We start from the raw sequence: 27,628 nt of genomic DNA, 5'->3' as shown, positions 1-27,628 counted from the left end.
ATGAGAGGCAGGGTGAGTGTGGCATAACGAAGTAAGTTGCCATGGAAACAAGCCGCTAAGTGGAACGTGGCCATATCGAGCACACCTACCACGTAAAGAGAAGGGAAGGAGACACACTGGGTGGCCAAGAGTTCTCAGGAGGGACCGTGAGGGTGGTTCCACATGAACTATCTGGCACTAGAAAGAAAGCCAAAGGCTGTCAAAAGCCACCAGAGGGAGGAATAAAATTCAAAGCTTACTGGGTATTTTGAACTTGGCCTCATTCATTTGTCATTCATTTGTTGGTTCATTCCAACGAACACCGATCAAATGCTTTCTGAACACCAGGCACTGTGCTAGGTAGTGAGGCTACAGAGAGCGAGGAGACATAGTCCCAGGTCACAAGCAGCCTGCTGTCCCTAACTGCTCTCTGGGGGAGCAGGACCTAAACACTGTCCTCGTGTCCCGCTCTTGGGAATCAAGCTTCTCTCTGCCCTGTAGCTCTGGTCCTAATCTAGGGTGTCTGCCAAGTCTCCTTCCTGACCAGGCAGCATCCTTGCCACCCTGCCTAGGATTCCAGATCCTTCTGAACTGACCTTCTTGGCTTCCAACCCATCCCCACGGCAGGTCCTTACACCTCCTGGCAGCCTTCTCTGCCCAGATATCCATGCGTTCGCTCTGAACTCCTCCCACCGCCTCCTGCTGAGCTTTCTCAGAACTTGCCTGGAGTGTCCAACTCCTTTCACCACCCTGGTCCTCCCCCCTCAGTGCATCTTCTCCATGGGTTCTTGAATGCAGTCCTAGCCTTCACTTGGCATGCCTGTTCTTGGCTCTGGCTTTTACATGTGACACTCAAGAGGGATGGTACAGTGACTCACAGTAAATGCTCACATTCTAAGCTCTTCCCCAGCCCCATTCCTCTATATATCAGTGAACAAAACCTCCAGCTTCCTCCAGTGGGACCCAGCAACACTTCCTCCTTCTCTGTGGCCCCTGTTAAACATCTTGTTCAGTTCTCAGTTATTTTCTCCTTTTCTTGTCACCCTCCCCTTAAAAGTGCCCTTCTGTAATTACAGTGATCTCACCAGGCTATTTTAAAATCTCCCATGGCCTTTATAATCTCTCTCATTCTGAATCTTCTTTTTACTACAAACCAGCTTCCCAGAGTAACTGACTTTTTGAGCCTGGCATTGATATTATCATCATATTGTACTCATAACACTCATAATGTTTTATTGTCCACAAACTTCATTCAGTTCAAAGCAGTAAAGTAAGCAGGGCAGGTATCATCATTTCCATTTCATGGATCAAGAAATTGAGGTTCAGAGAGGTTAAGTGACTTTCCCCAAGCCACACATTGAGAAATGATGAAAACCACCTTCTCATGCCAAATCCCAGGCTCCTTGCCCATGTCATGTGTCCTCTGGTGCATGAAGCATAACTTTTGGGGCTCTGAGTCTTTGCCCACACCCTTCCCATCTTAGTCTAAGAATCTTTCCTTCTTAGTGTTATACCATTGTCCTCCAAAGAATTTCAATAAAAAGAAATACCAACTCATGCCTTCAATTTCCCCTCTTTCATTAGCTCCATGGCATAAAGGTAGATTCTAGGATCCTACAACTAAGATTCAGAAACCTTCATTTTTTCCTTCTTTGCCTACAAGAAAGAGGAGCAGGGGCGAGGAGGAGGAGAAGGAAAAAACAACACAAAAACCACAACAAGAAAATCCTTTTTTCAGGAACTCCCTTGAAATCCCACCACTGCCGGCATAGTTCCACTCCTAAGAATCTTAGTAACTTTTTGACTCCTCTCCCTGTAACATTTTAATTATAAGCTCCCTGAGGGCTGTGTCTACTCTTCTTAATGTAAACCTCTCTCCCTCTCAGCAGACCTAGAGCCAATAAATATTGATTGGAGGGGACGTGCTGTGCTCTTTTAGAAAAGAGAAAGCAAGCCGTCTTGTTACTAGAATTCCCCAGAGAAGAGAAGCCTTAAGAGCGAGTTGCATATAAGGTGTAAAGCAACTCAGAGTATTGTAAACCACTTAAGAAAAGAATGCAGGCCTTGGGAAGAGGGGAGTGGAGAATAAATAATTCCCAAATGTCTGCCTGCAGAGGGGTTAGCAGTCTCCTGGTGTGCGGATGGGAGGAGATGCCATTGGAGTGGGTGGGGCGAGCACTCACTCAGCCCCGCAGCCCAGTGAGGGCCACACCTGCGCAGGATGAGGGTCGGTGACACGCTCGTCGGAATCTTGCTGGGTGATGAACAGGACAGGCACAAACACGGGGTTCGGGGGAGGTTCCGACGCTGGTCTAGACACCTAATAATGATGCCGAAATCTTGGCCTCTGTGCACCGGTGCCTAAGCGCATCTTGGAGACAGAGTTTTGGGTGAAGTAGAAAAGAATAGCTTTACTGCTTTGCCAGGCAAAGGGGGACATCACAGGCTCAGGCCTCAAAAACCATGTGTCCCAACCTGGGAGGATTTGGTGAGGAGTTTTATAGCAATGATTTAGGGGCAGAGTTGCTGATAAGGATCAGGGTGTGTGCAGGGCCTGCACTCCTTTAATCTGGCCTCCGGTGGTCTCCCGATGAGCTTCTCTGGTTCCTTTGATCTGGCCTCAGGTGGTCTCCTCCCTTGTCTCTGCATCCCCTCCCTTCCCTGATTAGCAACTGTTCAAACCTGCCCTTTGGAAGGTCATGGAGGCTGGAGTCTATTCCCTACAAACAAGAAACAGGGGACACAGAAAGGGTTCCGTGTCCAGGAGCCCCACTGGGTCCTGCTCTGTTTCAATAAGGGCCTAATAAATGTTATATTAATGATCTATTGTGCACATTTATAGAAATCATTAAAGAAAATGCCAAAGGTTCTGTGTTCTTGTGGAGACTACATCCTAGTCTAAGGCAAAAAGCAATGCTTGAGAAAGCCCTGTTAATACTTCCTTACCCCAACAGCTTGTTATGGAAAACTCCGTTGGCCCATAGAGCCACAATGGCCAGTCCCCAGTGAACCTCCATTGGCTGATGGCCCTGGGTGAGCCAACCTCTGCTTTTGCTGCACTGTTCCTTTTCCTAGAATATACTTCCTTCTCTCCTCTGCCAGGTGTGACTGTCTTCATCAATAGGATTTTAAATCCTTTTCTTTCAGCGAGCCTTTCCAAATTCAGACGCTTTCCTTTAAATCCCCTCAGCCACGGTACATTAATTTCAATTCACCAAGCCCATCGTGAAGGTCTGCCCTGTGTAAATCATTGTGCTGGTGTTGTTTGGGGCACAAGCTGTTAAGAAACTGTCCCTGCCCTCAAGGAACTTACAATCATAATGCAGTTGCAAATATTTTGTATAACAAATATAACATAGTTATTTTATCGTGTTAGATTATTGTATAGGCCGAGTTAAAATGTGGGCAAATATATTTCACAACTGGCCATTTAGATTTTTACAAACTCCCCTGACACGTTATGGATAGCTCCTGAGATAAATGCCGTCCTGACCCCTGAACACAAATAATGGTTTGCTGTAGTGTTGATTTTCATTCGTGAATTATTTCTCTCTTCTTCCTCCATCACCATAATCTTCTTTGTCTTCTCTTCCCAAGATGAATTCATTGAGCACTTCTTTGTGTTACTCACTGTACTGTTGAGGGACAGTGGCAGCCAAAACTGAGGGGTTTGGTTTGTGTTCTATAAACAGTAGGTGTTTAATAAATGATAGATCCACTGCCTTTATTTCCTTTTAACTTGTCCGCAGATATTCTCCAAAAAGAAGGAAAGGGAGTGGGTTTGACACAAAGAAATCTAATGAATCTATTGGTGCCTTCAGGGGGTTCGATAGTAGGTAAGTGAGAAAGAAGGCAAAAAAAGAGTAAAAGCAGGTGTAGGGGAGGGCCACAAGAAGAGGATGAATCTGACCTTCCATATCATCTCAGTTAATCCTTTCGCCTCTTCCCTGCCAAGGAAGTATTATTAATTGTTCCCACCTTACCAGTAGGGAAACAGGCTCAGGAAGGTCAAGCATCTAGATCATCTGGTTCAAATCCAGCTTTGTGACTTTAAAGGCAGTGACAGGCCGACACTCTTTCCCCCACAAGATGCTGTCTCCTCTCCAGTGGGCAGGCAGAGGGGAGAGAAAACACTGAGAGAAGAGGGTCCCAGGTGTAGCTGGCAGATGCTGCCATTGGGACCTGCTGGATCTACAGGCGTCACTTGAGAGCCAGGCTCTGCTCATCCCCTGTATTTCTGCTTGTGCCCCTGCTGACTGCTCACATGTGCCAGGACCCAGGGCCACCATGCCCACTGAGCCCTCCCGAGGCCCGTGCTAATCCCTCACCCTGTGCCTGCTCTCACTCTGCCCTTCCGGTCTTGGCTTCCATGCTCCTCCAGCTGCCAAAGGAGCTGGCATTACCAAGCCTGGTGAGCTTTGCCACAGGAGAATAGTCAAGACTTCGGCAGTCTCTGGGCAGCACACTGTTTATTATTTCATCATGACACTATTAGCAGTAATCTTAGCTAGCCCATGCTGACCACACAGTATGGGCTTTGTAACCCTCATAGCATCCTTGTGCATTAGGAAGATACTATTATTCTCATCTTATAAATGAAGACGCTGACGCTTAGTAAGATCAATTAAACTGCATGATAAAAAGGAGCTCAACTTCATTAGCACTCAAGAAAATGCAAATTAAAACTCCGATAAGATAACTTTGACAAGAATCAAATTAGCAAAGTTAGTAAGTTGGACAATATCTAATGTTGGTGAGAATCTGGAGCAACAGAAACTCTTCCACTCTGTTATGGAGGGCATACGTTTCCACTTTGGAGAAGAATTTGCCAGTATCTAACTAAGGGGCGAAGGCGCCCACCTTCGGACCCGTCAGTTCCACCCCCCTTCACTCAAGGCATATATGTTAGGGAAGCACTCAGTGAGCACAAGGAAATAGGTACAAAAACGCTTATAGCAGTGTTGTTTATGATAATGGAAACAACCTAAATGTCTATCAACAGGAACATGGGTAAATAGATTACGGTGTGGTCATACAAGGAAATACTGTATAGCAATAAAATGGATAACTAGAGCTAGACCTAGCAAAACAAGTAACTCCCAAACATGTTGACTGCAAAAAAGCAGAAACCAAAGAATACATACCAACAAACAAAGAAAAAACCAACACATACTATATAATGCTTTTATGAGATTTAACCACTACAAAACAATGCTTAGAGATATGTACACATATAGCAAATATATAAAAGATGTATTGTACATGGGAATAAAACACCAGATTCCAGACACTGGTTACCTTGGGGGAGGAAAGGGAAATGAATAGAGAAGCACACAGGGCTCTTCAGCTGTACTGGTAAAGTTTTCTATCTTAAACAGGATAATAGGTATATAAGTGTGATTATGTTAATTTTTTTGCTTTTGGTATGTTTTGATAAATTCATAATGTATTTTAATTTTAAGAATTGTTTAAGGCCTCACAACTAGGAAATAGAAGTTTAGATCCCACACTTTTTTGCTTCCCAGTACATCATACTGCCCATCAGAGGAAGGAGTGAATATTTAAAAAAAAAAAAAAAAGCTACTAATTCCATCTAGTCTTTGGACAGACCTTGAGAATGCAATTGTTTAGTGACAAAGGGACCCTTACTTTGTATACCAGAGGCAATCCTGAAAAACAGGTATTAAATATTAATAGCTTGAAATTATGTTTTTCCATTGCCTTATGTCATTTATTTAAAACTATGTTTCTACAAACATTTTCATGACAAAGCCTAAGGAAAGCAACAAAGGGATCCCCACATTCATTTCAAATGATGTTGTTAATGTAGAATCCTAAGGCTATTTCATTCTCCCAAAGAGATCCATCAAATACCAGATAATGAATCAGTATTCTTCATTTAAAGCCCCATTACACTAAAATACACCACAAAATTTATCCTTATTTTGTTGAAAGTTCTCACTTAGTTCATCAGTATCAATTCAGGAACTTAGCAGGAACTCCTTCATGTCCTCTGATAATTATCCATTGAATGCCCATCAGTTGGTGCTCTGGTAGATGCTGGGGAAATAACAGTGGACCAGACAGCCCTGTCCTGAATGAACTTTCAGTTTCCTGGGGGAGGCCAACAAGTAAAGCAGGTAGATATAGTACAGTGGGGTTTGGTGCTGTGATGGGGTACGTGGTGGCCTTGATATGGAGGAACAGAAAGTGGGACTTAACCCTATGGTGTTGGGTCTGGGGAAGCCTCTGAGTGAGGGTGATATTTAAGCTGAATTCTAAAGGATGAGTGAAAATTGGCTTCTAGATAAAAAAGCAATTTCATTCTTTCTTTTCAGAGGATTCAGTCATCTTATTGTCGAATTTTTTCATCAACCAAAGTGGAGGAGAAAAGTCGTATTTTTTTTTTAATTAATTAATTAATTTATTTGTTTATTTTTGGCTGTGTTGGGTCTTCGTTTCCGTACAAGGGCCTTCTCCAGCTGTGGCGAGCGGGGGCCACTCTTCATCGCGGTGCGTGGGCCTCGCACTATCGCGGCCTCTCTTGTTGCGGAGCACAGGCTCCAGACGTGCAGGCTCAGTAGTTGTGGCTCACGGGCCTAGTTGCTCCACGGCATGTGGGATCCTCCCAGACCAGGGCCCGAACCCGTGTCCCCTGCATTGGCAGGCAGACTCTCAACCACTACGCCACCAGGGAAGCCCGAAAAGTCGTATTTTAAGGTATCTCTTACCAGAGAAAAGAGCCCTGTGATTCTTCTGTAGATGTATTTCATCATCCTTTTTACTGTGTGTTCAAAACGAATCACAACTGAGTAAACTAGATTCCTACCATCCTTTGTCAAAAGTGTGACTACACCCCAGATCTAAGTGAGTAAGTCGGGGCAGATGTGTCTGCAGTGAGAACATAATTGCCCAGATTTTACTGCATGTTTTTAAAATCCCTCTTGGCCTAGTTACCCAGGAGAAGGAATATAAACTCAGCTTCTCTGCACACACAGAAGGTTCAGAGCACAGACCAGGAAGCACAGGGGCCGGAAGGTATCACTGCAGCATCTTTCAGCCACGTTGACTCCATTTAATTCCCTCAAATCCTGCATTCATCAGTGTAATTGGATAATTTGCCTTGGAGTTATTTTAAGGTTGAGTATCCAGTTTGATTACATGGGGTTTGCGGAGGGACCTGATTTCCAGGAGTTGCGGAAGCAGATGTCTCTCAGGAAATAGTGAATCAAAACCAACCTCCCAGACTCCCAATCCCACTAGTTAAAAGAAGACACACATAACTCAGATAACAGGAATAACAGGATATAAAATGAAGATCTAAATGTTTATTAATTACAATAAAGATCTAAATGTTTATGAATTACAATAGAATGTAAAATCACAGAGTTAACTATTTTTAAACAAATGTAGCCATTAAAAAACTTTAAACAAGAAAGTGATTTTTAAAAATTCAAAGTGAGAAATCTGGTGCAAGCAAAGATGACATTTTTAAGTATCAGTGAATTTTCACACAGACTTTCTATCACAATAATATTCATTTATATCTTCAATCTTACACAGCAACAAAGTCACAGTAAGAAAGACGGCAATTGCTTCTGAAAGGAAATCAAAGAAGCCTAGAGCGATTATTTTTTCAAAAGGATCTTGGGGAGTTGAAATAAGGCCTGCTTCTCCACGGGCGGACAACGTTTAACTGGGATGGGAACGGCAGCATCCTTTTCTCTGATTTTACCTTTGAACAGAATAAAAGGAACGCAGTGTAACATTCTCCCTCACAAAGAGATGCAGAACCCAAGCCTGACCCCCAAGAAATCCTGTAATCAAAGTAAACATTAATCCCGCTCCTACAAATGCTGGTAATAGCATGTTACAGCATTCAATAAAATTTCTTCGTCTTGCTAATCTTCCTCTGGATTTTTAACACAACCTTCCTGGATTGGAAAAATAGTTCCAATAGTCAGGAAATGACAACAAAGCTGGAACTGCTGGCTCTACAGCATTATTAAAAACTTAACAGCGTTCAATAATGAAAGAGAACACAGCTGGGAGTACACAGGGCCCCATTATACAAGCCTCAGGGTTTATGCAAGGAAGCACAGGTTATTATCATAATGTAAAAACCTGCAATGCCTAACTGGGTTTGCATAAAACGAGGCCTTTGACAGTGTCCCTAATTAGCACAAACGTCTCTCCCTGTCCGTCTTGTCAACCTCCTCTGTAATCTTTTGCTGACTGCTACGTGCTGAAACATCTGAAAATGTATCACATATTAAAAAGAAAAAACAAAGCCATAGAGGCTAGTGAAACTGCAAAACTGGCAAAACATGTAGATTTCATGAAGTCAGTGGAAATGACGTTCGAGAAATGCTGAAATCACAGGAAAGCCATGGTGAAATAGGTACCTGGCAGAGCAGGACCAGAAAACAACTGGAAAAAAACCCCCAAAAAACCCAGAAAAAGAAAAAGAAAATTGACAAGGATGATGATAATACGTGCTTCAAAAAGAAAGATTTGAATGTCAAAAGACTAAGAGAAAACTGATGAAGTACTCAAATGTTTTTTAAATGACCATATCTATATTATTCTAAAACTACGTGAAATAAGCTATCAAATAATTTTCCTGAAAAATTATACCCAAAGCAACATGATTCATTTTTCATTCCATTCTAAGTTCTAGAATATGGTTGCCTTTAAAATACATAGATTCATTTCTTCCAGATAAAGTCCTAATCGGTTTATAAATTTTGACTATAAACTTGCACTCTCAGTTGTTTTTTTTTTTTTTTTTGCACTCTCAGTTTTAAGTAGTGCCAACCTTCCTCAATAACAGCCTCCCTCTGTGTTACCAGCCTCTTGCTCATATTTGATTCTCTAGGCCTCTGTGCAATGTTTCCTAACGTCTCAGAGAATAAACCTCAAGCTAGCCCAAGGCCTTCTTCAACCTGGAAGGCTCAACCAAGTGTTCTGCGTCAAGAGGTCTTTTATCAGCCTGCCCTTTGGCTGAACTGTCCTTGAGTCTTAGGTCACTTTGAAGTCTTTGACCTTGACCATGGACTCTTTAAACACTAAGGAAGAAAGAGATATGCTAATTCCATATGCTGTCAGGGAGGAAAACTTTCTCTGCCCACTATCCCTTACTGACAGCACCTGGTTCAGGAGTGGGCCTGTTTCCTGGTCCCATGTGTGGAGTCTTCTTTTGTCCCTCTGGATTTCAGTGTGATGACTTCTCCCTTATAGGGTTCACGCTCCACGGGGGTAGGCGTGCAAGTCTGAAACAGAACATTTCATTTTTCTCTTGTGGCTTATTGACTTCTTGAATTCAAAGCTAAGTTCTGCTCCCTAAGTGAATTGTGAGTCCAAAAATGAGCCTTGTGAATTTATCATGTGCCTCCCATGCCCTGCCCTTTCACAGAAATTCCCGGTGACCTCGGGTACCGGCATTGCCCCACTCTTTCACTGGGGTTGATCTGCATCAGACAAAGGCCCAGGGAACACTTCCTAACAATCATTCCTTCCAGCGCAACTTTCACTGGGGCCTCTGCCATATCCTCACACATTCTGTTCTATAACCGCCTTACAGGCTTTTCCAACATTCTACCTTTTCTTGTAGTTTCAATTCTAGGCGTCTATATTCCCAGAGTGCTTTGTTGTACGTCTCCTAAGACTTTCAGCTTTTTGTTTCAGATTCTAGCAATCTGTGTGTGTGTTTCCTCATTTTCCTGATAGTCCCCGCTGGTAACAAGCCTTCCACAGAATCTCCCATCTGGAACTATACCTCTTTGGTGGCCAACTGTGTAGCAGAACCCTGGATTCAGCTAGAGTTAATTCAGTGCTTGAGCAGACTTTTGAAATCAGGACTTTCTAAACAAAGGGATTCATAAGAAGTAAGTAAATCCTACTGTTTGTCAATGTGGACACAAATTCACTGGCAAGTCAAGTAATTGTAAACCACAGTGGTTAAGGGCATGGGCTCTGGAACCAGCTTGCCTGGGCATGTTACTTAAAACTGTGCTTCAGCTGTAAACTGGGGATCGTAATAGCTCCTAATTTATAGGGGGGTTGTGAGGATTAAATATATGTAAAGCATTTAGAATAATGCCTAGCATATAAAAGCTCTTAAAAAATAAATGTGTGTGTGTGTATGTTTGTGTACATCTGTCTTATTTTGACCACCAAAACTAATATATTGTAGTGATCAACCGTGTGGGCTTTGGAGAAAGGTAGGTCTAAGTTTGAATTCTAGCTTTGCCATTTACTGGCTGTAGGAAACTGGCAAGTTAATAAGCTCCTCTGAGCCTACTCACTCATCTATGAAATGCAAGGAATAAAACCTACCTCACAGGCACATGAGATTTCCCAGATACAAAGCATTTCCTTCATTCATTCAGTAGATATTTACTGAGCACACACAAGCCCCAGGTATTTTGCCAGGCACAGAGGATAAAGCAGAGAACAAGACAGAGACCGTGTCCCTACAGTGGAATTTGAAGCACACTGATCACTTAGTGACTAGGAAGACCCCCGCCCTCTGTGCACAAGTCCAAGCCTCTGTCCACTTTCTGTGTCTGGTTGGATGCTTTGCTGGACTTGCATCTTGGCTCGCTATCGACTCAGTCCTTTCCTTCGCCCTGGATCCTGCCATCACCTTGAACATCGACACGGGGTAATGAAGCACCAACTTCCCATGGCTGCCACCCAGCCCCTGGACATTGTAGCTACCTGGAGCCAATCCACACGTGAAACTTTAAATTAATTTAATAGCCCACTCTCTGACCACATCCCCCGTTTCAGGTCTTAGTCTCCATGTTTTTTCTTCTCCTGGTTTATTTTTCAAGCCCAACTATATGTATGTACTTAAACCTAATGTGACCATATAATTTATCATCCAAACTGGGACACTTCTGAGAGTGTAAAGGGTACTAAACGTAATTAACAGGTAAAATTCAGGACCATCCAAGCAAACCAGGATTTGTTTCCACTTTCCTTCAACCCTTCTCTTGCAGACAACGTAGAGTCTTGCTTTTCTCTCTTTTCCTGTTGGCATTTGCACTCGGCAAAACCCGCGGCATATTTCAGTTCAAGCATCAGCCTTTTCTGCAGCCCCTGGAGAAAGTGACACCAGTGGGCAGATATTTGTGCCACCTGCCTTTGTGCTGCGTGTCCCTCATCAGCACCCCCATCTCCCTGTTTCAAAAGTTCCTTCGAAACCCTTCTGTTTGTGGCTTTCATCCGTACTTTTTTGTCTCTCCTGGACTCCTTCTTGGGGACTGATGACCAACACCAGTGATTTAAGCGGGACCATCAAGCTCGGGCCCCCCCCCCCTCATTCAGGGGGTGGGCTTGCTCCACAAGCCGGCAGGTCCCTCGGAGGATCCCTTCCCTGAACCCAGCTGCAGGCTCAGGGGTGACTCAAACCAGGTGAATCAGCATCCTTCCTAGCATCTTTCTGCCAGGGCCATGCCTTCAACCATCATGGCATGCCCACCCTCTTTTTTTTACCTAAATATCTCCAATTGATCTTCGGTAACTCAGCCCAGGCAATCATTAGCCCAGGAAGCTTTAGACCTCTCTGCCACATCCAGTATTGTGCTTACCATTTTCTGTTATTATCTGTCTGTCTCCTCCAGCAGACTCAGGGTTGGTCTATTGCTCTGTTTCTCAAAAACAAGTACTCAGTAAATACTTGATAAATTCCTATTAAGGGTGGAAGGATGTTGGTGGGAAGGAGATCCCTAGCTGAGCTCCTCTCCTCTTTGTGTCAGTTATCCAGGCCAGAGCTGACTCAGTTTCCCTCATCCTCTTTTGTTCTGCTTCAGCACTGATCTGCTCCCCAGGTTGCACCTGCCCTTTGCACTTGTCTAAGAATCCCTTTCTGGCTGCTCAGTCACTGTACTAGCAATGCCACGAGGCCCCTCTTAGCCTGGCTAGTCACTCTGGTCACACTGACCGTCAAATGTCTCTGACCTGACTGTCCAGGTCTCACGTGCACACAGCCTTCCTCTTCATCTGCTGCTGAGGCTCGGGACGGGCAGGGACCGATTTCCCACCAGGATGGCTGTGGGCTGTTAACCACTCCTGCTCACACCGCCACCTCAGACACAGACTGACCCTCTCTGGGGAGGCTTTTGCTGCCCCCCACTTCACAGTCTTCCCCTTTATAGACAAGTTGACAGGAATCAAAGACAATTTAAGTTCTGGTCTCAAGCCTTGCAGTACTTTCAACCTTCTAATCTTTTCTCATCCTTAGATGTGGTTGCATAAGCTCTTTAATGCTAGACCCAGGTCTTGTCCATCTTTGTACCGTCTATTGCCCCTGGCACTGTACTCTATATACATTTTAGAACCTCAGTAGATGTTCACGGTGACGAAATGGAAAGGTGATGGCACTCGTTCTGCAGAATGTTAAGCCTTCCCTGCATTATTCCAGAGTTCGGCTGCACATGTTTTCTAAGCAGACTTACCCTGCAGCTCTCAGGAAAAGTAGTCACATGGCTTCTCTCTAGTGGCAAATGGCAAACTCCATCTCCAGTGTGACGTGCCCAGCCCTGACACGGGCATCAGCATCTGGTGCAACCAGTGTATAATGCTCAGAGCTTATCCTAGTGGTTGGGTCCAAAGTGGGTTTCTTTCCCAGGTATCCAGGATGAGTACAGTGATGACAGGGACACCATCCTGAGTCTCCCAACTAAATGCATACCTATTTCTTTTTTTTTTTTTTTTACTTATTTATTTATTTTTGGGTACGTTGGGTCTTCGTTGCTGTATGCGGGCTTTCTCTAGTTGTGGCGAGCGGGGGCTGCTCTTCGTTTTGGTGCGCGGGCTTCTCATTGCAGTGGCTTCTCTTGTTGAGGAACACGGGCTCTAGGTGTGCGGGCTTTATAGTTGTGGCATGCAGGCTCAGTAGTTGTGGCTCGTGGGCTCTAGAGCACAGGCTCAGCAGTTGTGGTGTACGGGCTTAGTTGCTCCACGGCATGTGGGATCTTCCCAGACCAGGGCTCGAACCCGTGTCCCCTGCATTGGCAGGCGGATTCCTAACCACTGCGCCACCAGGGAAGTCCCTGCATACCTACTTCTTAGAGGACATTAATGCAGCATAAAGCTCACAGAAAGACCAGGATGAAGTATCAGAGGGTTCTGGGTTGAACAAAGTAAGCAGGTCTCTTATCTTCTTCGTGTTCTCCTACTTTTCTTCTGATCTCACTGGTCAGCTTTCTCAGGCTCCTTTGCTGGCTCCTCCCCTCCACCTCTCCTCAGCCTCTGAAGGTTGGCAGCCCCACAGCTCTTTCTCAAGTCCCCTTTCTTCTCTGTCTACAGTCTCTCTGGTGGCCTCAGACTTGTGTTTTTAAATAAATGTAGATGCCAGGATTCCTAAATTTTATGTCCAGCCCCAATGCCTCCCAATTTCCGGACTCCTTTATCCAAGTGGCTAACTGACCTCTTCACAGGGAGGTGTAATTAGCATCTCAAACAGAACTAGAACTTAAGCACCACAAACTATAGTTGAAAGAGAAGTAAGATTAAAGCTCTTTGAGCCCAGGGACTGCTGTCTTAGTTACACCTGTATCCCCAGCACCTGGAATATGGAATTGTATCTGGTGCTGAACAAACATTTGTTAAATGAAAGATTTCTTGACTGCAGGACTTATTAGAACTTTTTAGATGATATTGGGCAATAGAATCACCTGAGGGTAGCATTATCTAAAATCGCTTGAAAGCTTTCTTAAGGAGCACCTAAAAGAGACTAGGATCCTGAGCGCACACCTTTGGAAGACTGATCTGGGTGGGGACATCTTTTTCCCCCAGTACAGGCTGGCCAAAATTAGATGAGCACACCCCGCCAGCAGTTCTTCCCATCTTGGCGGGTTCACAGTCACATAGAAAGGTTTGAGGGTAAAACACTGTGAGAGGCTATCCTAAGTGACACGGAAACATGGATGGCACCTCACCCAGCAGGGTGCTGGTGGTTTACTTAGGTAGATGGGAGCTCAATTTGAGTTCATAGTACTTAATGATGATTGTCACTGTGATGAGTTCATAGACAAAAATGAGAATTATATCGCGATATGAAGTGCTATGAATAAATATTAATTGCAATCACTGTACCCGCATGATTGCAGAAATGTTTTTGGTTAGCTGATCAGGGAAAAGAGGAAGCTTAAAATTGATAGAAAATTTACCTGTATTGTCTGAAGAGAGTAAAATGCTAGGATGCTAGATTTTTCTGAGATTTTTAAGACCATAGACAAGAATCCTGAACCCCAAGAAGTTACTAATACAATGTTGATCATGGAGGCTAAGATACTAAAATAGCGATAAAGACAACAGAACTTCCAAATACCAAACAGCAGACACTGACCTAACACCAAACGGTCCAAATGAGCAGCGACTCCCTGAGAATGAAATCCATGCCTGGCTGGTGAATTTAGAGGTAGGTATTCAGTACCTGGTGAACTTCAAGGTTTTTAGAGGTCCTCACAGGACTGAGCTCTCCAGGGGACTATGAATCACTAGATTCAACAGAGGTGATCTATAACCATGAAAATTTGCATTTTGATAATGTTTCACAATCCACCAAATGTTTCCATTTAATCCTCAAAATACCCCATGAGCTATTTCTCAAGAACAATGTGAGCACATAATTGGTCATCAATAGGTATTTCCTGGATGAACATTGAATGGTTAGATAAAACATGAAAAGAGAGTACTTACAAAGTCCCTGTATACAGTGATGTACTGGTAAATGTTGACAACCCACCTTCCCCTTTTCTCATCACTCCTAAAGCCCTGATTTATAGCACTTGCCTATTTCTGTTGTGTAAATGCTCTCACCATGGCTAATTTCAAGCTACTGACACCACTGAATGAGGAGTTGGGAAGGGATACATACAAGTGTCTCTCATAAGCCAAAAGGAGCTGGCTCCAACGTATGTATCGCCTTTTGCAATCACCAGCAACCAATCCGAGGAAATCAGAATTACATGGCAGCTGATGATATGAAATTATTTTATCTGAGCTACCACACTGAGAAAGACATTGACAACCTGTTATTTCGGAAATGGAGAACACCCGTTTCAAGGACTAGATCAGCCATCCATTTAATTTTATCTTATCTAAAAGGCAAATTATGTTTATGGTTGCAAAGGCACAAGCCAGTTTAAAAGCTGTGGCAGCAGTATTCTGAAACCATGCATTACTCCATGAAGTTATCCCTGCTTCACTAGAAAATGCAATGTGACCCTAATTTTCCAAAATAGATTGGGTTGCTTATTACTGAAAAAAGAGAAAAAGGGATGACTTGAAGAATGTCTGTGCTTCCAAATTTTGGTAAAAATTATAATACCCTAAACACACAAAAATTCTAGGAATAGTAAACCATTTGAGTTTAAAAAGTTTTTGTTTTTGTTTTTTTTTTGGTAAAGAATGAATAGTATGTAAGTTGATTTTCTTCTTTCAAAATGTACTTGAACACCCAAGTTGCTGTTACCGTGGCCCTCCATGTGCACAGCTGGTTGAGTACATGGATAGAGAGGGCCAACAGTATAAGGGACTTGAGCAGCTGTGGGTTTTGGCATCTGCAGATACTGAGCACCAAACCCTATGGATACTGAGGGACCATGTCCTTTTTTTCCTTCCTCTTTTATTTTTCTTTCCTGAATCCCCCAACCCTCTTCCTTAAGTGACTTTTTATATTGAATTGAAATATGTATTTTATTATGTAACATTTATCAAATAAATTTTGAGGTTTCATCTTCTGATTTAAATTTTTTCCCTTAAGGATCCCCTGTTTAAATATTAAAATAAAGTAAACAATTCCCTGAAGCTGTCAAATTGCACTACAATGTCATTTCTGTCCTTTGAAATTCCTCACAATATCCGTTAACAGTGATAGCTGCACAGCATGATGCCAAGTTTCACTCAGTAATAAAATCGTGGATAAGAATCAAGTTCACAGGGGCTTCCCTGGTGGCGCAGTGGTTGAGAATCTGCCTGCCAATGCAGGGGACACGGGTTCGAGCCCTGGTCTGGGAAGATCCCACATGCCGCGGAGCGACTGGGCCTGTGAGCCACAATTACTGAGCCTGCGCATCTGGAGTCTGTGCTCCGCGGCAGGAGAGGCCGCGATGGTGGGAGGCCCGGGCACCGCGATGAAGAGTAGCCCCCGCCTGCCACAACTAGAGAAGGCCCTCGCACAGAAACGAAGATCCAACACAGCCATAAATAAATAAAAAAAAAAAAAAAAAAAAAAAAAGAATCAAGTTCACAGACAACCCCACTGTTTGGGACGAGGCAAGAGGCAATCTTCTGTGTAAATTTATTTCAAGTCCTTTCTATGACCTCTGAAACTATAGTCTTTGCTCCTTCCATTTGTAATTTGTTTATTTATCAAACGCCTACTACATAGGAAGTACTGGGAATAAGAAAGTAAGTTCCTCAAAGAACTAACATTCTAGCCAGGAGACCAGCTGGGTTCTGGGACTGACAAACACTGGCGTGTCTCTACAATCTGTGCTTTGGAGTCTAGAGTGGTAAGTGATTAATTTTCTTGGGAAGGATAACAGGAGAGCAGGAGAAATGGTATGGGCCTTTCCTGCTTGCCTTCAAACTCTTATCCTCACTTACAAAGAAATCTGAATATTTCAAATGAAAACCAAAGTAAGAGCTCTAATTACCCCATGTGAATTTAAAATCTAGGATTCCTAACAACTCTTTTTCTTAACTTTAGCGTAATATTTTTCTTCTATAAAATTATCTTCGCCTAATGGAGAGAAAAAAGGTCTGAAACATCTCCACACAGTCCCCAAACTTCATTTTATTCATTTTATTTGATACTTTTTCCACATCAACACTTTTTAAAATAATGCATTCCCCATGATTTGAGTTTCACAGTCATTTTCTTCTCTTTTCTTGCTCTACAGAGGTCTCATGTACAGCGGCAATCAGAGAGGCCTTATCACACACCCTGGCTCTTACGTTTACTTACCGCTCAGCCCAGGGAAAGTTACTTAATCTTGCTGAGAGTCAGTTTTCTATTCTGTAAAATGGGGATGATAATATCTCCCACATGGCTTGTTGTGCAGGTTAGGTAAAATAATAAATATAAATTACACCAAATACAGTGCCTGGCAGATAGTAAGTGCTCAGAACAATATATTATAATACAACTATTACTTATTGCTATTGTAAAAACAAGAATGCACTAGAATATCTAAAAAGTTGGTATCAGAAGAAAATATTGAGAAACTAAAATAACTCACAAAATTGATAGTGAACTCCTAAAAAATGATGTTGGCATTAATTTTGCCAATAAAATACCCAACAACAATTTGAAAAGGAGAACTGATGAAGCCAGTCATTCGGTGATCTCGGCATATTTTCCCTACAAGAGGAAGACTTAGGCAAAGTCAGTCCTTTAAATACAGTCTGTCAGGGGTTCCCAGATAGTCTAGTGTCCCTGCTGGTGGGCAACTGGTACTGACAGCCAGGAGCAGGCTGGTCCTGGATCCACTTCAAGCGTCACATGATTCATCACCCAGTTCTGTCGGTACTGTCTCTTCTAAGTCAACGCTTATCTGTTCATCCCTTGGATTACTACTACAAGTGTCATGAATGAACTAGCTGCCATCAAGGCCTCTCATTTAGATTTTTTCCCCAAACCTAGTTCAGAATAATTTATCTCCCATTAACTCATTTAACTCAATCTTTATGGTTTACGTTATATGGTTTATTGCTTAAGTATATAGCTTTTGTAGTCAGATAACCGGAGTTTATGTTTTGGTCCTGCCATATACTAGCTATGTGCCGTGACCAAGTTTTTTAATTTCCTGAAGCTTCAGTTTCCTAATACTTAAAGTGGGAAAAATAATACTTCCTCGCTCACAGGGTTGTTACAGTGACAGAGCCCCTAGCATTGTGCCTTGCCTTCAGTAAAAGCTCAGTAAATGTTAGTATTGCTGTTATTTACCATGTGATGTTTAGAAATACATGGAAACCTTATAGCCTCTACCTACCTGTCACCTGTCAGTGTCAATATTTACAAATTAACTCCCAGCAAAATAAATTGCAACCTTAAATATTTTGACTGAAATACAGTATATGAAGAATTGTAGCATCCTGAGAATTTAAAGCATTCTAGAGCACTTGTTTACTTAATCAAAGCTTTAGGAAGTGGTTAAAAAAAAAAAAGGATGAATCTTATCTAACAAACTCTGAGAATCCACAAGCAAAAAATTTTCACAAGACATTAGAGGAGAAATCAAAGAGACTACAAGACCCAAACGAAATGAATCGGAAAACAGCCAGAGAACTTTGGAAAAAGAGAAGTATATTTTAAAATGGAAAGAAGACACAGAAGCCTTAGAACTAACCCAAGGGTTACAAATTCTAATGGCTACACAGCCGGTTTGGGAACATTAATGAGTGAAGCCTGTAGGTGAAAATCAGAAAGGCTGCCCTGTGGGGCTTGGCCATCCAGCTCCGGCCTGTTCTTACCATGTGGGATTGAGGGCACACGGTGCCCCGCCTCTCTCCAAACCCAGCAATTTAGGTGGTTTTAGTCTGAAAATTCTGATATATTACTGTATGTAGTGAAGTGAATTTTTAAAACTGTTTAAAACACTGCATGAGCTAAACAAACACTGGAAAATCCAAGACATTAAAAGAACAAACACCTCTTTTTTAACAACTGGATTATAACAAAGACTTGGAGGCCTTTATTATAAATTCGGTCATCAAAGGCGGAAAGCAAAGAGACTGAACTGATGTTTATTGACCTCCTACTAGTGCCTTACGTTTTAAAATCTCATTTGACTCTTGCAATCTGTTGGGGAGAACACACTGTTGTCATTTTCCAGATGAGGAAACAGACCAAGGATGATAGAGAAACTTGCTCTTGGCCACACAGCTAGGAAAAGGGAAGCCAAGGTAGAATTCATATTTACCTTGACCTCAAACTCCGCCATTACTCTGGTGGTCATTAGAATACACCTTGCAGACCTTCAACGACAGGGAGCTTGATGTTTCAAGGGACAGTAGTTGAGTTTGAACTCCATCCTTTTGTTCGTCGGAAGACATGCCTCCCACTGCTGTTCTCAGCCAATGACAGCACGCCACGTGGCTGGATGCAGGAGATGGCTCAAGGGCTGCTTGTAGGCCTTGCTCAACCTTTCCTGGTCTGTATAGTAGTCTAGGATGTTTCCACCCCTTGTTTTTCTCCCTCTCTCCTTCACTGGGGCCAGGCTTGAATTGAAGGCTGAGGGCTCTCCCAGCCCTTCCCGGGCTCCCACCCATTTTCTCTCCCAGGTGTTTAAAAAAGTCACACTTTTATCCATCTGGGTGGCTGCTTCTCAGAGGACCCTGACTAACAGCAATTGTCAAAAGGCCCACAGGGGCCCTACGCTTGCCTGGGAAAACCTGACTTGGTCCATTAGGAAACCCGATAGACACCAATCTTCAAAAGAAACTGCATCCATCCAATAATGACTTTTTTCTTTGAAAGCTGTATTTGTTCATAACCTCTTCTAACACCCCGTGAACATGTTAACCAATTGTATGTGACAACGCCATCACCAGCATCCAGGAGCAAGTGACAATCCAGCCCGTGTTAACAGCCCACTTAGCACCAACTCACCTGGTCCTGCCGCTTGATCCGTCTGTAAATATATTCAGCAAATGGTTTACGAGGAATAAACTTCCCGTCTCCTGCTGTGACATTGAAAACTCCAGCTTCATACACCACTTTGCCTCTTGAAATAGTCACCAGGGGCACCCCATGGCACACCATGCCCTCGAAGATGTTGAAGTTAACAGCCTGATGATGAGTTTTTGCCGAAATGGTCCTGACGTAAAAACAAAGATGTTCCCGATCATTACCAGCTCATTTGACAAATATGAAATATTAAAAGAATGACTTAGAAGAAAATTTAGCAACTCTATTAAGCCATAGCTTTATCACTGGAACAAAGGACTTTAAGAATAGAACATAGCATTAACATTTTATTGCAAAGTAATTACATTTTCTGAGAGAAAAACCCAGTAGATCACTCTTTACGGTGATTAATAAGGATGGAGTGAGTGGAAGAAGGGCATTGTCTCTCGTTTATAATTTTAAGTTATTTTTATGTATATGTTTAAAGAACAAAATATTAATTATAAAATATTTCAAAGATAGATGAGTATGATGAACACACTGACTCAATACCCACTCTACAGAATTTTAACTTTTTGCAGACACAGTGGAGGTTTCCTCAATACCTCCCTGTCCCTCAAATTCCATCCCTGTCCCTCCCTTCCCAGAGGCAATCGTTAATTGGTAGTTATCGTATATGGCCTTTATTATGTTGAGGTAGGTTCCCTCTACGCCCACTTTCTGGAGAGTTTTTTTTATCATAAATAGGTATTGAATTTTGTCAAAAGCTTTTCCTGCATCTATTGAGATGATCATATGGTATTTATTCTTCAATTTGTTAATGTGGTGTATCACATTGACTGCTTTGCGTATATTGAAGAATCCTTGCATCCTTGGGATAAATCCCACTTGATCATGGTGTATGATCCTTTTAATGTGTTGTTGGATTCTGTTTGCTAGTATTTTGTTGAGGATTTTTGCTTCTATATTCATCAGTGATACTGGTCTGTAATTTTCTTTTTTTGTAGTATCTTTGTCTGGTTTTGGTATCAGGGTGATGGTGGTCTTGTAGAATGAGTTTGGGAGTGTTCCTTCCTCTGCAATTTTCTGGAAGAGTTTGAGAAGGATGGGTGTTAGCTCTTCTCTAAATGTTTGATAGAATTCACCTGTGAAGTCATCTGGTCCTGGACTTTCGTTTGTTGGAAGATTTTTAATCACATTTTCAATTTTGTTACTTGTGATTGGTCTGTTCATACTTTCTATTTCTTCCTGGTTCAGTCTTGGAAGGTTATACCTTTCTAAGAATTTGTCCATTTCTTCCAGGTTGTCCATTTTATTGGCATAGAGTTGCTTGTAGTAGTCTCTTATGATGCTTATCCCATTACCGGGCATATACCCAGAGAAAATCATAATTCCAAAGACACACGCCCCAATGTTCAATGCAGCACTATTTACAATAGCCAGGTTATGGAAGCAACCTAAATGCCCATTGACAGACGATAAAGAAGATGTGGTACATATATACAATGGAATATTACTCAGCCATAAAAAGGAACGAAATTGGGTCATTTGTAGAGACGTGGATGGACCTAGAGACTGTCATACAGAGTGAAGTAAGTCAGAAAGAGAAAAACAAATATCATATATTAACGCATATATGTGGAATCTAGAAAAATGGTACAGATGAACCGGTTTGCAAGGCAGAAATAGAGACACAGATGCAGAGAACAAACGTATGGACACCAAGGGGAGAAAGCGGGGGTGGGAGGGGTGGTGGTGGTGGGATGAATTGGGAGATTGGGATTGACATATATACACTAATATGTATAAAATAGATAACTAATAAGAAACTGCTGTATAAAAAAGTAAATAAAACTTTAAAAAATTCAACATAGAAAAAATTATACCTTGAAAAGGAAAATTATATCTTGAATTTCTTTCCCTTGTCTGTGGCAAAACTGGAAATTTGAGGACAATAAAAATAACAAAATAGGGCTTCCCTGGTGGCGCAGTGGTTGGGAGTCTGCCTGCTAATGCGGGAGACACGGGTTCGAGCCCTGGTCTGGGAAGATCCCACGTGCCGTGGAGCGGCTGGGCCCGTGAGCCACAGCTGCTGAGCCTGCGCGTCTGGAGCCTGTGCCCCGCAACGGGAGGGGCCGCGATAGTGAAAGGCCCGCGCACCGCGATGAAGAGCGGTCCCCGCACCGCGATGAAGAGTGGCCCCCACTTGCCGCAGCTAGAGAAAGCCCTCGCACGAACCGAAGACCCAGCACAGCCAAAAATAAATAAATAAATAAATAAATAAATAAAATTAAAAAAAAAATAAAATAAAAAAATAACAAAATATGTTGAATATAACCTCAGCATATTTTGTCATGCATTTGCATATTCATCAGTATTCTCAGTAGTTTATTAATACTTTTCAATCTTACACAGTATGACTAATGACTTCTAAGCTGGATATTTGGAAATACTGGGTGTTCGCCTTTCCCTAAATCACATTAAATGGAAAAGGAAAAAGAAAATCTGGCAGCAGTGGATCATACAAGCATAATCTGAAGTTTCTACAAGTGCTTGCTCTCAGGAATGGATTAAAGAAAAGTGCTTTGCTAAAAATCCCAAGGCTAGGTCAAAGGAATAGCAGCTAAAAGCTCCCCTGCAACCCTAATCTGGAGGGGCGGAGCTGGGAGACTCACTGTGGCACCTCCAGTGGAAATGAACAACACGACGCTGACCTGGTCCTGGGTTCCAGAATCCTGTACCCAATTATCTGTTTGGTTTCCACTCCTTAACACATCCAAACAGAATTCTTGATTTTCCATGATGACTCCAGCCCACACACTCGAGTTTGCTCCTCCCTTGAGTTTCTCATCTCAGTAAATGACACCCCCAGCCACCTTTCCTCACTCCTCAAACCATCATCAAGCCTGTTGGTTCTACCTCCAAAAAAAAAATAAATCCCAAACCTGCCCATTTCTCTCCCCCTCCATCGCTCCCACCGAGTCCACGCCACCATCATCTCTCATCTGGACACCCCCAACACCTCTTACTGGCCTCCATGTTTTCATTCTTACCCTCCTACACTCCTTACCACCCCCCCACAAAGCTGCTCAAATGATATTTTAAAAATGAACATCAGATCAGGTCACTTTTCTGCTTGAAACCCTCCAGTCTGTTCCCCAAGAGACAAATAACTGTAAAAAAGCCCAGATAATAATAATCATGAAAAAGAATCTGCTCCCAATGAGAAATATCAGCATGGAAAAGAAAAAGATTTTCTTGTATGTCAGGTAGATACTTTATGACATTCTAGTTCATCTTTATGACACCTCTTCAAGGTAGAGAGTATTTTCTACACTTGACAAGTAAATAAATTGAGATTTAGAGAGGTTAAATAACTTGTCAAAGGACCTACGACTACTTTGATGAAACGGGAATCTTTTCATATTTTTTAAGTTAACATACAATAAAATTTACATTTTTAGTGTTAGTTCTATGACTGTTGACACCTGGATAGATATTTGTTATCCTCACAACATTCAGGACACAAACAGTTCCATCGCCCCCCAAAACTCATACCATCCCTGTGTAGTCATAACCTCCCCCCACGCATAACTCCTGGAAATCCTTGATCTGTTCTCTATCTCTAGAGCAGTCTCTTTTCAAGAATGTCATGTAAATGGAATCATAGAGTATGTAACCTTTTGAAGATGACTTCTTTCATTTGGCATAACTATTTTGAGATTTATCCAAGTTGTTGTGTCTATCAATAGGTCATTCCTTTTTAATTGCTGAGTAGTATTCCAATGTATGAATACACCACAGAGTGTTTATCCATTCACCTACTGAAGGACATTTGGGTTGTTTCCAGTTTTTGATGATTCTGAATACAGATATTATAAAGATTCATGTATATGTTTGGTGTGAACGCTTTTCTTAGTGTAAATTCCCATGAGTGGCATCACTGGGTCCTATGGCCAGTGTATGCTGCACAAAAAGAGCTTTCAGTATCCTTAGGAACCAACTTACTGATACAGAGAAACATTTAAAAGGTTAACAAATAGGAGGCAGGTACAAATACAACAACAATAATTTCAAACACTAAGGAGGAGGGAAGAGTACTGATCAAATAGTAAGTAATGTCATTAAAGTAGGAAAATGAATAAAATAGTTAAAGGGTTACTAGGTATAGAATGAGTTATGATAAGTTATGAGTTGGTGATGAAAGATACAAACTTAAAATAAATCTAGGAAACAACATAGAGGAGATTTAGACCTTCAGGCTAGAGTGTCGTTTTATGACCATCACAATCTCTCTTCGATACTTCCATAGTCTGGGCTACTGCTTTCCTGCATATCACAGTTACACTGATGGCAGAAGCTCTTGGGCTTATACTGTACAATGTTATATAAGCATGCCTGGACAGATGTATTAGTAAGGCTGCTATACAGAGAAAGTAAAATGCATAATAATTCATGCTGAAAGGGTTATTTACATACAAGAATGGGAGGCAAAAAAGGGAAAACCCTAAGACATAAAACTTTATTTTTCCAAGCAGGGAGTTAAGAGTTACAGATGCTGTTAGGAAAATAATCTAACAGAAGAAATAAGTTCTATACACAAAAATTGCCATTACGATATCTAAACTATTGAAAAACTGAAGCATAACAATTTCCCAGTGATTACTCAATGGAACATTGGGCTTCTGTGAAAGACTAGAAATAAGAATACACTGGGGAAGCAAAGAAAATGATAATTATATAATTTAAATGGAAAAAAAGTTACAGAAAGCATGGGAAAATACATATGCATGTGGACAAATGCAAAAGGAAATATACAAATTAAAGTGCTTGGGTGGCCTAGGAAAAAACAAATAAATATGAAAGCAAAAGATCTGTGACAACAAAATATCAAATCAGATTTCTCTGCCGCAGCCAAAACAAAGGCCATTTTTTTGACTTTCTCAGCATTGGGGTTAGCAAGAGAAAGAAGGCAATTAGGCAACATCTAAGTGATTCTCTATAATAAGGTATTATGTCAATGAGGTCAAATTAACACAAAATGTAAATTCTCGGCATTATCACCAGCAGCAAAAAGAATGTGCTTCCACTTTCACATTGGAAGGTGTCTGACAGGGTGTCATTCCTCACCCAACTTTTTCCTTCCAGCCAGAGCTGCGAGTCTCCAGTTCTTTAGGAACTTCCACACTTCTGAGTCTTCCTTTTCCCTGGGTGCCCTTCTCACTGCTCAGATATGCTCCCCCCTGCCCCAAGACTCTGCTCAAAAATCCTGGTCCCATGTCAATCATATCTCAATAAAGCTGGAAAAGAAAAGAAGAGAAGAAAACAGAAGAGAAAAGAAAGGAAATGAAACAGAAACGAAAGGGAAGGGAAGGGAAGGGAAGGGAAGGGCCAGCTTCTGGTTCCTAGAAGCTGACCCTGACAACCCACGGCAAAACCTTGCATTTTCCTCTGTGTTGTAGCATTATCTGAACCAATTGTAATGATCTCTTGATAATTACAGTGTTTTGGAAATAATAGAACACTGACTTACATGGAATGTAAACATCCAGTCCTAAAGTTCTGTTGTGTACTTAGCATTTCTGGTGAACTGTACAAGCTCATTAGTAATAAATAAATAAATAAAGGAACATCGTTATAATTATCATTCTTAGTTGTATCTTATCCAGTTAGATGAAACATTTGTTTATTGATACCTAAAAATACTTAGCAATACCAATATTATCAACACGATTAAGTCCGCAGCTAAGTACTATTACACCATGTCCTGGATGGTAATGCTCAAATACAGCTGTGTAAGAGTTTGCCCAAGGTTCATACAGCTTGATATTGAAGGAACCTCTGAGAGGTTGGAATCACTGCCACTTTTTGAGCATACTGGTGTATCTGTAACCCCGTCATAAGAAGATTAAAAAAATTGTGGTACATTTTCAATATTTGTTTTCAACAAAAAATAGAATGCAATATCATCATAAGGTTTATAAAATTATTACAAAATGTATTTAACATCTATTCATTACTAGTGCTGTATGGGAGATGTGGTCCATTAGTGGAGTGAACACAAGTTCAAAGTCACACAATTGCCTTTCTAAGGACACTTGCTGTTCCTTTGAACATGCTTCCTCCAAGGCAGAGGCCTTCTGTTCTAAGGCAGAAGCCAGAACATGCCTTCCCAGGCCCCTCTGCAGCTGGGGCCCGGTTATGTGGCCTGGTCTCCTCCAAAATGGTGCCCCAGCACCGTACTTTGCAGGGCAAGCTGGTGACTCAGGAAGCAGGTGCCGCAGGATCCATGTTGGTGAAGGTAGAGATGGATCAATCCTGTTTTTCAGGCCAGCTGCGACAGGGGTTTAGCACTAGGGTCCAAGCCCTACCTCAGTGAAGCGATCCATGGCAGCTGAGCCCAGGGGCAGCGCTGGGGCTCTCCACTGCCCTATGGTAGGCCTGGGGCATTGGTCCTGGCTACACAGCCTCTCAGCCTGGTCTTCTGGCCCTCCTGGAGATCCTCTGAGTCACCCAGTTCTTTTAGTACATTCCTCTTTTATTTAACCACCTAGCGCAGATTTCTCTTGGTTGCAGCTAAGAACCCTGCCTGATCCATCTTTTTCTTTCAACCATCTTGGAAGAAAGCAGGAACACACGTCTGGGCTCTAACTAGAAGGGATTCAGTCAATGGGCTAACATGTCATCGTCCTAAGGTTCAGCAACACTGTGAGATAAACTGGAGCAGGTGACATGGAGCTTTGCAGTGCATTTCAGCCACACACGTGATCCTACTCTGAGGGATGCAGTGTAGCAAGCTCTGTAGTTCCATCCCTTAGCATACACTCTCCCTTCTTCTGGTTTCGGCATTCCCCTAGTTTTTCTTTAAGAAACATCTCTCCCCCATTGGAGATATCTGGCAAGATGGTTAGGCGTGGTGCCCTAGCCAAGAGAGGGGGAACTGCATTGTTTCCCGGGAATTTGAATCTTTGGTAGAATGACAAAAAGAAATGTTTTTTTAAGGGATTGGAGGGTGCATCCCTGAACACAGAGCAATTCCTGCTGCAGGCTGTCCAGGGCTGCCTTGGACTCTGTCCTTTCAAAGCCTGGAGCACTGACTATTCCTTTGGTCTGTGGACACCCCATGGCCTTCCCACAGAGTGTGGTTTTGCTCATCTGCGTGTAAGTTAGTTGCTATGGTTTGCAACCAAAGACGCTGACTGATGAAGACCTTGTCCTTTGGAGAGTAATTCCTGTAATGAAGAGCCCATGGATGTCTCCAAGGCACAGGTCAAAAGGTCTGCGACTCAAAAAGAAACCAGAAACTATTTTCCACCAAATCTGTCCACAGAACAGATGCGAATGTGGGGCGGTGCTCTGATTCCACTCATCAGTCAAACCAAAGAGCTGTGAGATTCATCATCAAATAGTTTTCAAATTTAACAATATGACAGTCAGCTCAGGAGAGTAGAGAAATACCTTCTCTCTAATTACTGACTGGATGGCTAGGCTGTTGGCCTGTCCTGGTGGTGACAGGAAGGATAGGAATGATTAAAGCCTTCCCGTCTGGTAAGTGAAGCTGGGGTTCCTGAGCCATTAACTCTTCATTAGCAGATTCTCCGTGGTCACCCTGCCCCAAGGGAAAAGTTGCTCTTTGTCAAACTCGCTTTGAGCCTGTATCAAACGGGCACATTTCTCTGCAGAGGGGTGTCAAGGTTGTCTTACTGAGTCCCAATTATACACATCTCCAAGGCTCAAGCCGACAGGAAAGCAGAAGCCTTGAAGATAACATTAAGCTATTTTTCAACTGTGTCAGTAACTTTGATACCACTCACATCACAGCTGCAGAAAAACATTCTGTCCCTTTGCAAATAGCTTCCTATCAAAGAGCTGCGTGCTCTTATAGATGAGAAAATCACTGAAGCAAAATAGCCTGCGGGAGACTGCCCGTGTGCATTCAAAGAGAACACTGGGGAAAGGAAGAGAATTTCTTAAAACAATGTGGGTCTTCCTGACCCCAGA

The 27,628-nt window shown here is 42.4% G+C and overlaps 1 protein-coding gene across 3 annotated transcripts in view; it reads right to left on the bottom strand.

The window, feature by feature from the left end:
• Window positions 1-27,628, bottom strand: part of DPYS (dihydropyrimidinase) — a 111,444-nt gene that overhangs the window by 23,064 nt on the left and 60,752 nt on the right. The window contains exons 8-10 of one of the 3 annotated variants that reach the window (XM_057531966.1): window positions 19,610-19,817; window positions 9,130-9,251; window positions 7,288-7,714 (exon numbers count right to left, since the gene is read on the bottom strand). In XM_057531966.1, the coding sequence (XP_057387949.1) occupies window positions 9,135-9,251; window positions 19,610-19,817 (325 nt within the window). In that variant the 3' untranslated portion in view covers window positions 7,288-7,714; window positions 9,130-9,134. Of the gene's footprint in view, window positions 1-7,287; window positions 7,715-9,129; window positions 9,252-19,609; window positions 19,818-27,628 lie in introns of those variants that run through there. The other 2 variants (XM_057531968.1, XM_057531967.1) reach the window with 2 other exon arrangements.

This window comes from Balaenoptera acutorostrata, chromosome 17, assembly GCF_949987535.1.
Source record: "Balaenoptera acutorostrata chromosome 17, mBalAcu1.1, whole genome shotgun sequence".
NCBI classification, from domain to species: Eukaryota; Metazoa; Chordata; class Mammalia; order Artiodactyla; family Balaenopteridae; genus Balaenoptera; species Balaenoptera acutorostrata.
This window is presented reverse-complemented; position numbering and strand designations above follow the sequence as displayed.